The following is a 17,030-nucleotide window of genomic DNA, read 5'->3' as shown; positions in this document are numbered from 1 at the left end:
TTTCACTTTTAAAGTCCATCCCCATGCCGGATACTTTCTTCATGGCATTCTCAAATTTGGCTTAGAGACTGTTCATCCCACTAGCAGCTAATCAATAAATCTTTTTTAAAAAAGATTTTTTAAAAACTTTATAGCATATAAGCATTCTGCTTACAAGCATGCCTGTATACTGGAAGAGGGCACCAGATCTCATTATAGATGGTCATGAGCCACCATCTGGGCTCATGAACTCAGGACCTTTGGAAAAACAGACAGTGCTCTTAACCACTGAGCTATCTCTCTAGCCCCCTAGTCAATAAGTCTTTTAATTATGATTGGATTGAGTCTACGGTCTGTTCCAGGAGTCATAAACTCCATGACACTCTTTCCTAGGGGAATCCTCCCTCCCTCCCTCCCTCCCTCCCTCCCTCCCTCTCTCCCTCCCTCCCTCAAGAATGGCATGTGCACTAGCAAGCCACTCCTCACACCTCCCAACTACAGCGCCTACTTGAGCCTGCACTAAGTGCTTGAGAAAGGGACATATTCTAACTTATTTTTTCATATCCTGAATCTAATTTATTTTAGCACTATCTTCATGCACATTATGTGCCTTTCTTCCATCTTCCTACGACTAAGTCCCCAGACAGCCTCCTTTCAAAGCCTGCCTCAAAACTCACCCAGTTCCAAGCAGTACCACTGAACAGCCTCAACACTGGTGCTCCAGCTCCACTGCTACTGATAGAATAAACTTCCATTTCCCAACCCTGTGCTTGGCAGAGAGGCACTCAATTAGTGGTTGCTATTATTCAGTCATTTACTCACTGCATAATTTCAGTCATTTAAACTGTTCAAATACCCTTGTGTCTCAAGTATTACTTGGCCTAGGGTGAGCTTATTAAGGTTGAAAAGTACTTGAATCTTTACCAAAACACAGAAGGGCAAATTATCCCTACCAACTTTCCACCCTTTATTCATTTCACCGAAATTACATGGGTTCCACCCAATACTGTAATCACTAGTATACTAACCATGTTCTTGTACAGTGAGCCTCAGATAGAAAAATACTAAAACACTATGGGGAAAGTGCTCATGAGATTTCCTCCCCCCCTCCACTATTGTCTCATGTTCTTCTCAAATATAAAGCAATTTCAAGAAAATGTTGGCAAATGGACAGGGAAAAAATGCTTTAGTATTGCATAGTAACTCTACTAATGAAAAGTCTTCAGCAGACAGCTGGACACAAAACTAAAAGTGATTCCACTATTCTGGTAGAAAGCTACCTAGACTCTTTTATAACAAGCAATTACTTTCAGTAGAGTTTAACTTTTTTTTTTTTAATGTGCATTGATGTTTTGCCTGTGTGTATACCTGGGTGAGGGTGTCAGATCTTGGAGTTACACACAGTTGTAAGCTGCCATGTGGTTGCTGGGAATTGAACCTGGGTCCTCTGGAAGAGTATTCAATGCTCTTAACCACTGAGCCATCTATCCAGCCCCAAGCTTAACTTTAGATTCAGAATCAAAAAGCTTGGCACAGTGGCGCACGCCTGTAATCCCAGCACTCAGGAAGCAGAGGCAGGCAGATATCTGTGGGTTGGAGGCCAGTTTAGTCTACAAAGCAACTCTAGACCAACCAAACTTACACAGAGAAACCCTGTCTCAAAAAACCAAACGAAAAAAAGAAAAAGAAAAAAAAAAGACTCAGAACCAACCTACAAATGGGAAGCCAGCTCCATCCATCAAGTGGGTGCCACAGCAGCATGAGAGCCTGAGATCAGAAGCCCATGACCCATGTAAACATTGGCTGGGCATGGCAGCCCAGCACATGCCGGCAGGCCTACTGCTGGGGGACAAGGGCAGGAAGATCTGGGAATTGCTGGCTAGCTGGTCTTGTTGGATCTGTAAGAGACCAGGTCTCAAAATAAAAGGTGCAGAACAACTGCAAAAGTCATCCTACATCTAGCCTTATGCACACATACCACCAAAGGAAATGGTTTTAAATTTTATTATTTATTTTATGTATTTGATATTTTAGTATGTGTGTGCTTGGTGCCTGAAGAGGCCAGATCCCATGGGACTAGAGTTACAAATGTTTGTAAGGTGCCTTGTGGATGTTAGGAATCAAACCCATATTCTCTAGAAGACCAGCCAATGCTCTTAACCACTGAACCATTTATTTTATCACCACCACCACCACCACCACCACCACCACCACCATCATCATCATCATCATCATCATCCCAGGAGAGGTATATGACAGTTTATGATGAGGCACAGTGATACTTAAATGACTAAGGTAACATCATCCTGGTCTAACTACATTTTGTGTTTGCTGAGACAGTTCTTGGCCCTCTATACCCTCCCCACAGCAGTTACATCAGCCCTGGCACTACATTTGAGAGTTCCATGGCCTTTACAATGTACTGAACAAAATAAATAAAGCAAGCTAAATTAACTAAAAAATATATAAGTAAAAAAAATTGTTATAGCTGAAATAATTATTATGCTCTGCCAAGAATAAATGTTCTAATGCTACTTTTACCCTAAATTAACTTTAATTTAAATTGTGGCTTTTCCTTTAAAAAATCTTGGTCACCAAGATACTTTTCAGGGTCACAAGACCACTATTGGACTAAAAACCTTAAGTAGTTTAATGAGCGTGGTTGTCAATTACTATCTCAGTGGACCATTTCATCACAGGCCTACAATCTCAAGTGTTCATCAGGATGAGGTAGGAGGATCATGTATGTATTCTAGGCCAACCCAGGCTCAGGGAGTTCAAGGTTAGCCAAGCTTACAAAGTAAAACCCTGTCTCAGAAACAAAACAAGGAGAGGGAGAGCATGTCAGGGAAAAAGGCACTGAGCAAAATGATAAATAAAAGGATATGAAGGTTACCATTTTCTACATGTAAATATAATAAAGTATTAAAAGTAGCTACACACACAGAGAGCCCCATGCCTTAAACTCCAGCACTTGGAACACAGAAACAGGGCATCTTTGGAGTTTCATAGCAGCCTAGTCTACAGAGCTAGTTCCAGGATAACTAGGACTACACAGAGAAACTCTCAGAAATAAATAAACAGTTAAACACAAATAAATTAATAAATAAGTTCAAAGTCAGTGGTACAGGTCTTCAATCCCAGCACTTGGGAGGCAGAGGCAGGAGGATCTTTGTGAGTTTGAGGCCACCTGGTCTCCATAGGAGCTCAAGGATAGCCAGGGCTGTTACACAGACAAACTCTGTCTCAAAAAAACAAAAAGAGTTCAAGATAATATATCTTCAGCTACATATTGAATTTAAAGATATACTAGGATACATTAAACACTATCTCAAGGGGCTGGAGAGATGGCTCAGAGGTTAAGAGCACTGCCTGCTCTTCCAAAGGTCCTGAGTTCAATTCCCAGCAACCACATGATGGCTCACACCGCCTATAATGAAATCTAGTGTCCTCTTCTGGTGTGCAGGTGTACATTCAGGCAAAACATTGTATACATAATAAATAAATAAATAAATAAATAAATAAATACATTTTAAAAAAAAAACACTATCTCAAAAACAAATAGAAAGAGTGGTAACCAGCTTAGTATTGGTGGCCCACATCTTTAATTCCAGAACTTGAGAGACCAGTCAGCCTGGTCTACAAAGTGAGTCCAGGACAGCCAGGGCTACACAGAGAAACCCTATCTTGAAAAACCAAGTAAGTAAATTAAAAAATAACAATGATGATGATGATGATGACAACAATGACGATAATATTCTGTCTATAGGTTTTTGGGCTGTGGCAGGGGGGGTCTTTTAGTTTTTTCAGACATGGCTTGTTTTCTCTGTGTAGCCCTGGCTATCCTGGAACGTACTCTGTAGACCAGGCTAACCTAGAATTCAGAGAGATCTGCCCACCTCTGCCTCCAGAGTACTGTTGTTTTTAGGTTTTAATGAGGAAGTATGATGCTATTTTTTCAACTTACATGATGTTGTTTTTATTCATAATTCTACTATATTGACATTAAATAATCAATTCTATATTTCTGGGTTAAAAAACTGTAATAGACAAAGATTTGATAATTCTGCTAACTGTTCTTGAATTACAAGTCAACTCATGACAAGAACATGACAGCTGGACATGGTACCACAGTCTTTACTCCCATAACTAAGGAGGCAGAGGCAAGTAAATCTCTGTGAGTTCAAGACTAGACTGGTCTAGACAGCCAGCTCCAGGCCAGCCAGGGCTACACAATGAGAACCCTATCTGAAGAAAGGACAGAGAAAGAAAGAGAGAAAAAACAAAGCAAACAAAAAAACATGACAAAGACCATCTTTTTTTTTTTGAAAAAAGTTATCTTGGAGCTGGGCGTGGTGGCGCACGCCTTTAATCCCAGCACTCAGGAGGCAGAGGCAGGCAGATCGCTGTGAGTTCAAGGCCAGCCTGGTCTACAAAGTAAGTCCAGGACAGCCAAGGCTACACAGTGAAACCCTGTCTCAAAAAACAAAAAAACAAAAAAAGTTATCTTAAGCATGCACTGTTTGTATAACCAAACACTTCATTATCTATTCAAATACTATCTAGTCAAAAACTAACATATAATATATAGTATAACAGCTTCTGAGGCTACTCTAAACCCCTTCATAAGGTCGGCATAGTTGTTCACACTTAGAAATCATACTTGGGGGGCACAGGCAGGAGGAGTCTCTAGAGTTCAAAGCCAGTTTGGGGTACATGAAAGACAGTCTCAAAAACAAACAGAAAGTCCTTCCTGACATGACATATACTTTTAATTCCAGCACTCAGCGGGCAGGAGTAGGTGGATCTCTGTGAGTTCAAGGCCAGCATGGTCTACAAAGCAAGTCCAGGACAGCCATGGCTACACAGAGAAACCCTGTCTCAAAAGAAGAAGAAGAAGAAGAGGAGGAGGAGGTGGAACAAGAGGAGGAGGAGAACAAGAAGTAGAAAAAGAAAAAGAGGTTGGGAATTAAATTGCTAGTAGATGAAGCACTTGCCTCGAAAGCCTAGGCCTTGGCTTGGAAAAGGGAAGACTATAGGACACAGCTTGGTAGAGTCTGGCATAAATATGGCCCTAGAACAGACAATAGCTGAGAGTAACTGCTAGAAAGGCTGAGATGAAAATCGTAAGTTCAAGGCCACCCTGGGATACATCAAATGATCCTACCTCAAAAAATAAAAAATATAAAGTACCATAGGAAAATATGAAAATATTGGAACCCTCCTGCATTAATGGTAGTAGGATTACAAATGACACAGCCACCTTAGAAGTCTGCTACAGTGTCTGTTAAGATTTAATTTACAATTTAGAAGACTCAGGGCCATCTTCAACTATCTGAAGCCAAAAGGACATACCTGGTTTCCATGTCTTCCTTAGCAGAAACTGTAGATGCTTTTCTGTGTATAGCTTATGAGAAAAGGGTGTCAGATGCATTTTGTGTTGCCTTCTCTTGTGGTTTGTCTATCAAAATATAAATTAAAACTCTCCCAAGGGAGTACTACTGAAGGGCTCTGCAATTTGCTTTTTTAAAGGCTGAACGTCTTTCTGTTACTAGGCCCCTGCGCACACAGGTTAGGCAGTGAACCAGACACTCTTCTACACATAAAGCCACACAGAAAACTTAACCATCTCTGCTGTCAGGGAGAAGCCACTATGTGACTCTTGGAAACGGGTAACTGAAGAAGGCTGATTATATGGAGAACAACTATCAAATCACAGAATGCACACTGACTGTTCTACACGGTACCATTGTTTAAACAATCTCATGTTCATATTATGTGCACAACAGTAACCAAGTTAATTTTCCAAAGTACATTCTATAGTGCTATTCTTTTTGTTTGGTTGGTTGGTTGAATTTTTGAGACAGGGTTTCTTTTATAGTCGTGTTGGCTCACAGTCATCTATAATGAGATCTGGTGCCCTGTTCCGTATGCAGGTGTACCTGCGGACAGAACACTGTATATGTAATAAGTAAATCTTAAAAAGAAAGAAAGAAAGAAAAGAATTATTATCATAAACCAGGCTACAACCAGGCAACACCATCCTGCCATATACATGGAGTCATTATTCAAACGCCCCCTCCCCACTCCAGTAAATGAGTCAGTCAGCTTTGGCTCTCCTCCTCCTATTTAAACCTGGACCCTCACTTCTATCTCTAGCAACCTCCAATCTTCTCCCTTTCCATTACAGCAGGGTTAGTAACTTCAGGAGAGGAAGAACTTCTGTGTTTGCTTTATCTCAGAACCAAGACCAGTGCCTGGTACATATAAATACTTGAGCAAATCAATCAAATAATAGAATATTCTTCAAGGAAAGGAATTCCTCACTTAAGACAGAACACAAAAATCGCCGAATCTTTATGGTGTTACCCCATCGTCATTATCATAAAAGCTGGCATTAAATGAGCACTTACTATGCTGAGTAATTTCTTTAATATTACTGCCCTCACAAAATAATGCAAACACAACAGTGTAAGCCAAGCTAAGACTTAAGTCATGGGCTGGAGAGATTGCCCAGAGGTTAAAAGTTCACAGCTAAGCCGGGCGTGGTGACGCACGTCTTTGATGCCAGAACTCGGGAGGCAGAGGCAGGTGGATCACTGTGAGTTCGAGGCCGGCTTGGTCTACAAAAAGAGTCCAGGACAGCCACGGCTACACAGAGAAACCCTGTGTTGAAAAACCAAAGAGTTCACAGCTATCTGTAACTCCAATTCCAAGGGGTCTGACACACTCTTATAGCCTCCTCGGTCACTAGGCACACATGGCACACATACATACACACAGACAAAATATGTACACATAAAATAATATAAACAAAAAATTTCCAAAAGACATAGATCATCCAGTGAGTGCAAGGCAAAGCAGGACTTGAAGACATGAACTTTGCTCTTAACTAGTAGGTAATTCCCTCTTACAGTTAACACCTATATTTACTAACTACTCACCATGCATGCATCAGGTTAAATTATTTACTTTCAATGTCTTCTTTAACCATTTTAACTATTTTTTAACTACTTAATTCTTTATCAAGAGAACTCTAGTTTTGACAAAAACAACACACTAGCTTTATCACAACTTTCTATTTTACTGAAGTAACAATGTGCTACCCAATTAAAAGAGTCATTCCTCACTCCCTTCTGCAATGACCAAATCACAGTTCAAGCCAACAGAAGAAGTCACCAATTAAGGCATCCAGGAGGAAGAGCTCTTTGGAAGGGTGCGGACTCATCTACACCCATCACATCATCATGAGAATGAGAGTCACAGACTAAGTTATGATGGTCTGAAAACCTTAGTCTTCTATACAGAGGAGGGAAGTACTAAAGTACTAAAGCCCTGGTGTTTGCTTTATGACACCTGCAGACAGAGGCAATCTCTGGTCTAATGAAGTTGAGGATCTAACAACAGCCTCACTGTAAATGTCAGTTGGTTTTCCCACCCAACTAAGCAGAAAACATCAGGTCAGACAGAACATCAAGTCTTCCACAGTTACAGAGGGACACTCTAGAACCTACACTTGGCAATCACAAGTTTAAAGATTCAAATGTGTAGCTAGCGGAAAAACTCATAAATGTTAAAATAGTGAGGAGAAAGTAAAGAATAAAGCTAGAGAGTTGCCTTTGTCAAAGCTGGCAAATCACATCAACCAAAATGAAATCTCAAAACTAGTCTAGGGTTTTCCAGTTTTAAGCCTCGTCTGAAGTAACCAGTTATTACTAACTGAGACTTTCACATATGACAACAACAGTCACATGGCGCAGTCCTTCCTTAACAAGGTGGTTTCTGCCAGGCTGGTTTCTGTCTCTCCCACCATAATGTAGTGTTAAAAATACCACGGTGCAGAGCCTTATATTGCCATATCTAGCATAAATCCCCAACCTACCAAAACTTGAATGAAAACTGAAATAAGGGGAAGGGGCATGCAGAGATGTTCCAGTAAGCGATAAACAGATTCAAAATATTTATTACAATTTTTCAACTCAAATCATGGGACTGGAGAAATGGCTCAGTGGGTAAAGTGACTAATATGCAGACATGAAGACTTGCGTCCAGATAGCAGCCCCTATGTAGGTCAGGGCATGTGTCTGTAACCAGCACAGAGTGGAGGGTAGGGGTGCAGAAACAAGACAGAGTGGGCAGCCATAAAAGACATTCAATGTCCACCTCTGGCCTGTCCCCAAAGGGTGCACACAACATACACACAGAGCTACATAGACCAAGTGCCCTCCCACACACAAATTAATTTTTAAAAGACTTGAAACCACATAGAATTTCATGTTTCACAGCAGTATCAGGATCTGGGAAATACCAGACAAAGGGGCCAAGCATGGTGGTGCAAGGCTTTTAACACAGCTCTGGGGAAGCAGAGGCAGGTGGATCTCTGGGTTTGAGGTAGTCTGGTCGACAGAGTTCCTAGACAACCAGGGCTATGTAGACCCTGTCACAAGAAAGAAAGAAAGAAAGAAAGAAAGAAAGAAAGAAAGAAAGAAAGAAAGAAAGAAAGAAAGAAAGAAAGATGGGTAAAGGAATTAGACAATAACCACTGCTTTAGAGAGCATTTAATACACACTAAAACAGATGCACAAACAACTGCTCTCAATCCAAGTCCCCATGACAGGTACTACTAGCATCAAAACACTGGACATTAAAACCAACTGCATAAGCCAAGCGAAGTGACGCACGCCTGTAATCCCAGCACTCAGGAGGCAGAGGCAGGTGGATCTCTGTGAATTTGAGATCAGCCTGGTCTACAAAGGGAGTCTAGGACAGCCAGGGCTACACATACAGAAACTCTGTCTCAAAAAACAAAACAAACAAAAAAGCAAACTGCATGAAATGTGCCCACAATCACAAAGCCATTAAGCAGTAAAGACAAGCTTAGTCAGTCTAACTCCAAATTCCTTACTTTTAAAACTGCTTCTACACATATCAAATATAGTATAACTGTGCTGGAATTCTTTTTTTAAACATTCTATTTTTACTTGTGTGCACACACACTAACAGAAGCCAAAATAAGGTGTCAAATCCCCTCTAACTGGAATTACAGGCAGTCGTGAGCTACCAAACATCGGTTCTGGGAATTGAACCTGGGTCCTCTGAAATAACAGCAAGTGCTCTGAACTGCTGAGCCATTTCTCCAGCCATAACATGCTGAAAATGTCTATGTAATCTAAACCAGAAATGAGTTCAAAGTTAGTAACGTGATTAACTGTAAGGATACTAACATCTTTTACAAATAATCACACAGGAAACTTTAAAGCATGCTCCTTTGTGTTACCATAAAGGAGAACAAGGGGCCAGTGAGATGGCTCAAAGGGTCAAGGTGCCTGATGACCAGAGTCTGACCCCAGAACCCACACAGCAGGAGAGATGACTCTTAAAGTTGTTCTCTCACCTTCTATGTCTCAAGGTCTTTAAGTACAAAACAAGGTAGTTACTTCTCTCTCATCATACAAAAACCTCAAGACATATCAGAGACTTAAATGTAGCAGCTACAGTTACAATGTTTAAAAAAAAAAAGCTGGGGGTAGGCTTTTAATCCCAGCACTCAGAAGGCAGAGGCAGCTGGATCTCACTATGAGTTCAAGGACAGCCTGGTCTACAATGTGAGTCTAGGATGGCCAGGGCTATCACACAGAGAAACCCTGTCTTGAAAAACTGGCCCCCATAGCCAGGCAGTGGTGGCGCACACCTTTGATCCCAGCACTCATGAGGCAGAGGCATGTGGATCGCTATAAGTTCGAGCTACAAAGAGAGTCCAGGATAGTTAAGGCTACACAGAGAAACCCTGTCTCAAAAAGAAAGAAAAAAATCCCTCCCCCAGCCAGGCGTGGTAGCACACACCTTTAATCCCAGCACTTGGAAGGCAGAGGCAGGAAGATCTGTGAGCTCGAGGCCAAACTGATCTATATCGGGAGCTCCAGGACAGCCAGGGCTACATGGTCAGACCCTGTCTCAGACAAAAAAGACAGACAGACAGACAGACAGACAGACGGTAAAGGGAAAGGAAGGAAGGATGAGAGGGAGGGAGGAAGAAAGGAAGGGAAAGGGGGAAAGAAAGAAAAAGAGAAAGAAAGAAAGAAAAAGAGAAAGAAAGAAAGAAAAAGAGAAAGAAAGAAAGAAAGAAAGCTGCCACCAATCTGAGACTAGCCTGGGCTCCAGGAGGAACCTTGCCTCAGAAAAGTCCCTAAGTACAACCCAAGTAAAAGAACTAAAGATATGTGCACGAAGTCTAATAAGCAGGCACACAGGATCTTCACCATCACTAGTCCTTGGAGAAGTGCAGTCAGGCAGCACCCCACGCCCACCAGAACAGCTATAACCACAGAGGCAGGGCTAGCCATGTCCTCCAGCGTGTGTGGGGCCCTGGGCTTGCTCCCCTGAACACACATATACATTCACACAGACAAACTGCAAATTGCTAAGTTATACAGAAATGGAAATTCTCATACAAAGGAGTAGAATGAAAAACCATTTTGGTGGTTTATAGAGAAAAGTTAACTTACCCTGAAATTCTACTCCTGGATTTGTACAAGGAAAATAGAACATTTTCCAAATAAGACTTGCTACGAATACTAATAGCTTTATTCTAAACAGCCAAGGAACAGGAAGAGTCCATTGGACACCAACTGGGATCCAATCAAAGGAACTATGTATAACTGTTTCTACATGCTGCAGAACGTGGGTGAGCCTCAGCAAATACATAAAGGAAGAGACGACAAACACCAAGAAATACACATTATAGGTTACTCTCATATGAAGCATCCAGAGGGAAAAGTCTATAGAGGCAGAAAGTTAAGTTTTGGCTGCCTGGGGCTGGGGTGGAGCAGGGAGTCGCTGCAGATGGACATGAGGCATCGCTTTGGAATGAGAGAAATGCTCTAAAACTGGACTGTGGTGTGGCTGAGCAACTCTGCAAATTTCCTAAAATATTACTGATCTGCACACTTTAATCAGATTAACTCTATGGGATGTAAATTATACCTCCACAAACGTTTTTAGGGAAGTCAGAATGGTGTGCTATGTGACAGAAGACGAACACCAAAGGGCCATTATTATATGACCCTACTTAAGTAAAGTTCTACAAAAGACAAACCTATAGGCAAAAATAAATTTGTGGCTGACTGGGACCAGGAAACAAAAGAATCTCATTGGGATGATGAAAATATTCTAAAGCTGGATGATGGAAGGAAAAAAAAGAATCACATAATGTTATAATGACTGAAATTCACAGTATTAAGTCAGAAATTTTAAGTAAGCTTATTTTAAGATTTATTGTCTTTTTTATTTACATGTGTATCTGTGTATTCAAATGTCTTGTAGATGTGGGTGGTACCTACAGCCAGGAGAGGTCATCAGATCTGGAGCTTCTAATTCAGGCAGCTGTAAGCCACTTGACACAGGAGCTGGGACCCAAACTCAGGTCCTCTGAAGAGTAGTAAATGCTTTTAACTGCTAAGCCATCTCTCCAGCCACCAGGATTTTTAAAAGATGACCAAATCACACTGGCATTCTTAGCCTATGATGAACTGTGGATCACTCTGTGACTGGGGTGAGAATCCGCTCAAACAACTGACAGACTCCTTCTTATTGCCCACTCAGACATCCTGCTCTATAGCTGAGTATGCAAAGTTAATGTCACTAAAGCTCTATAGCCCTTCCAAATCTGATAGTTCACAGTACACAGCAAAAGCATCAAGGATGACAACTATAAGCCCTCCTTTCACCCTCGTTAGGCTGTGGAGAACTCGGAAGGACATACACCCACCAGAGAGAAAAGCAATGTCACTCTTCCTTAACAGTAACAGACCCTTTTCTTTCCTGACATTATCCTGGAATTTAAACCCTTCATTAAAGTCCCAAGAAAACAACCAATCAGGAGAGCCTGCACAAGAGAAAGAGATGTACCTAGTTCAACCAGTGCACATCAAAGAGCCAACACGCAGCAAGGCGGACCTATGAAGTGACTTAAACATCAGCATCCTCCATGCTTTATTCAGCTTCTATTGGGGGGGGGGGGAGCAAGACGCCACTACATGCTTCTCCTTCCACCAAGAGGGTCCGAGGAGTGGAACGCAGATCCTCAGGTTGACAACAACCTCCTTTACCTCGTTGGCCAGCGCATATCTTTTAGATAAAACTTAGCCCATGTTGTTGGAAATCAGGAGGCCAATAAAGTATAAAATACATATGTGTGTGTAGATATATAATATATTATATATCTATATAGAGAGGCTGGAGAGATAGCTCAGCGTAAAGTGCTTGCTGAGCGAGTTTGGATCCCCAGCACCATGTACAGTGTCAGGCCCAGCGATGCTGTGAAGAGCCTGAAATCCTGGTTCTGGGAGGCAGAGACAAGACTCTAAAGTCAGCCTAGCCAAATGGTGAGTTCCAGGTCAACTAACGAGACTGGTCAAAAAATAAGGCGGAAAGCTACTGTTGAGCATGCATGCACGCATGCACACACACACACACACACACACACACACACTCTCTCTCTCTCTCTCTCTCTCTCTCTCTCACACACACACACACACACACACACACACACACACACACACAGAAAATTGGTGGGTTGCTTTTTTTTTTTAACAGTGCAATAAACAATGGCACCTTTAAGGAAGCTACGGGGTCTTCGACTGATCTCTATTATAAAACTAATTTTAAGGCAGGATGCTGTCAGTGTAAACCATCTTCTCCCAACACTCAGGGATCTGCTCATGTAAGCTGACTAAGCCCTTGTTTAACTAAGGTGAGGCAGAGTTTGTGAAACTCACTCTATGTAGAGCAGGCTGGCCGGGAACTCAGAGATCCACCTGCCTCTGCCTCCCGAGTGCTGGGACTAAAGGTATGTGCCACCACTGCCCGGCTGGCTCCGTTTCATTTCTACAGTCCCTGGGTTACTGCTGTGCTACAAATCCTCCCCTCATCCCTGGCCCCTCAACAACCACCTCCTCATGCAGTATACACCTCGGAGTGACAATCCATGCTTGACGTCCGACCCAATTCCGGTCCACTGCACACATGGAAACCAGATTTACAGATCACGCCATGGTCCCTAGTTGAAGCCCTCCAAGGACACTTACAACTCCAAAATCTTTACCATAGCTTCAAAGGTCCCTGAGATCTACCTGTGCCCTTTTTCTGGTCCTAAACCTTATCAAGCACTTTCTCCTCAGAGTCTTCACATTTCTTTACCCCTCATGGGGGGCGGGAGGGAGGGGTGCCGAGACTGCAATCTTCCCTCGACTCAATTTACAGGTCTTGACCTTAGAAAAGCAATTTTCCCTGAAATCACCTAACTCATCCAAGTCACTTGGATGAGTCATCTGGCTCACTCCCTTCCTGCCACCTACCGAGACCCTCACAGCTTTTTCATTCTTTCTATTTAGTTAACATCTGCCTCCTCGACCAGAGAAGTCAGTTATAAGGAGTCGGAGCTGCGTCTAACCTGCTCTGCACCGGGCACCTGCAGCTCCCCTCAGCCCCATCCCTGCCCCTGTACACTTCGTGTCCACTAGAAAGGGTCGTTCGCGCACAGGCAGGAATGGACGTACGTGCCCATATAGCCCACGATCCGAAACACGGACGGCTCTGCCCCCGAACCCCCAGTGCCGCCTCGACCAGGCCCATCCACACGGCTCTTTCTGCACAGGACACATCTGTTCTCAGGTACGCCTCTCCCAACCGAGGGAGCCCCACCCTGTGCGCACGCCTCGCACCAGTGCCCCTGCAAGGCTCGGGCCCAGAGTCCCCGCGCGTCGCCCCTCGGCTCTCACCGATCACCTCCTGCAGCTCGTAGTCGTCCCTGTTGATGGACCAGGGCAGGGCGCTCGAGTCTTCGGACATGACGGCCGCAGCGCCTGGCTCCGCAATCCCTCACGCTCCGGGCTCTCCGTTCCACTCGCCGCGCGCCTCCCCACGCCCAGCCGCCGCCCCCCACGAGTCGCTCGGCCCAGCCTTGGGGCGCACGACGCCGGGACGCGCGGGTCAAGCGCGCGCGGCTCCGAGGCAGGGGCGCGCAAGCTGAGGCCGACCTCGCCTCCTGTGGCTCCGCGTCCTGCAGTCCCCGGCCCAGCCCACGAGCGGGCCTCAGCCTCCACGGCACCGCGACACAAGCTTCTCCTCGGCCCTGCCCCTCCGTCCCGCCCTCCACCCGAACCCCAAGCACCGGCCAAACTTTCCCTTCTCCCTCCACCTGCTGACGCGCAGCGCGCTGACGTCATCACGCCGGGGAACCCTGGCCTCGGCCGGCTGCCTCCAGCCGCCATCTTAGGTGTGGCTGGACAAGCAGCAAGCGAGGAAGGAGCCGGAGAGAATGGAAGTTGACAGAGGGAAGGAAACGCTCATTACGTAGATCGCTGAGGGTATCTGAAAGCCAAAAGAGAGCAAACATCCTCAGAACGAGTAGCCACACCAAGCATGGCGGCCACTGAGTGCCAAGCGGAGGGAGCGGAGCTTCCTGCAGCGGCGGACTGACGTTACCGTCGCCGCTTCCCATTCACTGGTTGGTTTGAGGAAGTATGAGAAGGGCAACTGGTACGTGTGGACATCAATCATACGTTAGTCCCGCCTCCGGGAGCTTGACTCGGGCTTCTGCCGGAGCGCTACAACCTTGAAGGACGCTGTGCTCTGAGGTGACGTCACGGCGTCACCTTTACGCCCTTACAACGTACAAACCGCTCCCCAGGGTGTGGAGAAGCCCAGGCTGGGTTGGGTGCTTGGACGACGGCCAAATAGGATAAAAGGTCTTGGGGGGCGCGGCTCCAGAATGGAACCGGAAGCTCAGCTGGTGATGACATTTTTTTTTTCTGAGGCGGAAGTACTCAGCGCCGCCTCCAGGATCCGGGCGGAAGCGAGTTTTTTGTCTCCTCAGCGTCGAGTCTAGAGAGCCAATTAGCACCTGCCTCCCGGACCTTGGTTAGTTGGCTCTGCCCAGCACCGCCTTGACTGTTAGGTGAGGTTTTGTCACGCGCCTTGGGGTCATTTCAAGGGCTCTGTCTTTTGTCAACATTACAGAAAGTTAAGTTTTCTCGACCTTAGAAGATCGCGTTTTAGTAAAATAGGAAGGAGAGGGGAAGAAACAAAACTATAAAAGCGTCAACCTGGGTGGGGTCCATGGGGATAGTCTCAGCGGAACACTGTCAGTGCAGGCACTGGCAACACTGCTGAACTCTCGAGTAGAAAGTCCACTGAGCATATCCGGTTGCTAGGACTTGTAGAACACCTCAGGACGAGGTGCCATTTGGAACAGACGTTACAGGACTAAGGTGACTTCAAGAAACAGAAAATGGGTATTCCAGTCTCAGCAAAGGCGCAAGGTCTTGCTGTAGAAAGACGTTTCCGGCATTACCAGTTGCACATTTACTGCATGTTGCTAGGTTCTCATTTTTACCGGGGTGAAATGAGCCAGTTCAAGACAAGTTAAAGTATATAAATGCAGGCTTATTGGGAGCATCTCTCGGAGTGTTCAATGGTCCCCAAAGACCGGGGCCAGGAAGTCGCCATGTGGAGGGGGGGGAGGGGAAGGAAAATCTGATCGTATACTGAAAGGGAAGGGCAAACTCTGCCCCTGGACTGGAAAGTTCAGGCTAGAGGGATTGAGGGCATCTGGGAGAACCTGGAGGCTAGCTAGGTCCGCCGTGGTTGCAAAGGCTCCTCAGCTGCTTTCCCGGTCTGAAGCGCAACACGTGTGATACCTTTTTACCTACTCGAAGGAGAAGAGTAAAAGTAACATCAGGAGGAGCTGGGGAAGGATTAGAACTGTCAAGGTTTGTACCAATAAAAAAAAAAAAAAACAATAAACCGAAGATAATCTGGAATTACTGGCCTGTGTGCACCACGGACAGACTTTACAATTTTCTTTCATTTCCTTTGGTATAGAATTCAGGACTGCCTCCTGGCTTTTCCCCCTTCCCCCAAGTAAAGGAACTACCAGTCTCGCGGTGAAATGTCAAGATAGCGGGTCTAAATTATTGTTAGATTACGCCACTTCACACTCACTAATGTGTTCTCACTTACCTCCTCACACGTCGCCTTAATGGATTAGTAGAAGAGGAAGCCGCCCTATAGATCTGCTCTGTTTCCCCCGTCCCTGACTTTCCCTCTCTGGGCTGATAGAGGTTACAGTACCATGATTTTAAAGAGCAAGGAAGCAAGGATTGAGTATTTGAGGCCACAAGTGCAAGCTTCAGCCTCGGTATCTTCCTTGTGAGCGCTGGAGCAGTTAGTTCCTTTTTTTTTTTTTTTTTTTTTTTTTTGTGAAGTATACAGTTTTTGTAGTCAACAGCAGAGAGCTTAAGTAAATTACTAGTTAAGCAATTATAAGTCATAAAGTGCCATACAGGAAAAGTGTACTATGATAGCAAATAGTTAGGGAGCCAGCTATATAAAGTGTGCTTAAAATAGGTACTTTTAATAAAATGATGGTTTTAGCCCACTTGTGCTTATAGCTCCATTGATAACCATCTAGGGAAGAGAGAGAAGGAATTGTAGAGTGATTTTGGAACCCTGTTCCTTGTAGCCAGCATCCACCACATCCCACCCTGGTTCTTGAAAGTATAGCATATTTTACTCAAGAGGAGAATCCTTGTTTTTCCCACATTGTTTTGGTTTGGTTTGGTTTTTCGACCCAGGGTTTCTCTGTGTGCCTTGGCTGACGTGGACTCATTTTGTAGACCAGTCTGGCCTCAAATTCAGAACTCAGAGATCCGGCTTCCTCTGCCTCCTGAGTGCTGGATTAAAGGCGTGTGCTACCGTGCCCGGCTATGGTAGAATTCTTGCCAGCCTAGAATTCCTGAAGGCCAGGTCTCAGGACCACAAGGGAGGAGCAGGAAGAAAGGTGAGCTGTTAACCAGGAACTCTTGATCCCTTCAGTGTTAACTGCCCCTTACCTCTCCCCAGCCCAGTGCCTATGTACCAATGCTGTCAGAAGGCAGACTCTGCATCAGGCCCAAGGACTGTGACCTGCCACCGTGTGTCACTGGACTGAGAAACCAGATGTGAAGGCCTATACATGCTTTTTCACTTGTGCAGCTGCCTGCCTGGAGTTT

The 17,030-nt window shown here is 44.6% G+C and overlaps 1 protein-coding gene across 1 annotated transcript in view; it reads right to left on the bottom strand.

Moving 5' to 3' along the window:
* The window catches only part of OXSR1 (oxidative stress responsive kinase 1), a 71,459-nt gene extending 57,328 nt beyond the window's left edge, over positions 1 to 14,131 (bottom strand). The window contains exon 1 of the mRNA XM_084754922.1: positions 13,758 to 14,131. Coding sequence (XP_084611048.1) covers positions 13,758 to 13,827 — 70 coding nt within the window. The 5' untranslated portion in view covers positions 13,828 to 14,131. The remainder of the gene's footprint in view (positions 1 to 13,757) is intronic.
* Between the last annotated feature and the right edge of the window lie 2,899 nt (positions 14,132 to 17,030).

The sequence above is a fragment of the Acomys minous genome (assembly GCF_964271855.1).
Source record: "Acomys minous genome assembly, chromosome: 13".
NCBI classification, from domain to species: domain Eukaryota; kingdom Metazoa; phylum Chordata; class Mammalia; order Rodentia; family Muridae; genus Acomys; species Acomys minous.
The sequence above is the reverse complement of the archived record's forward strand: the minus strand, read 5'-3'. Positions and strand labels throughout refer to the sequence as shown.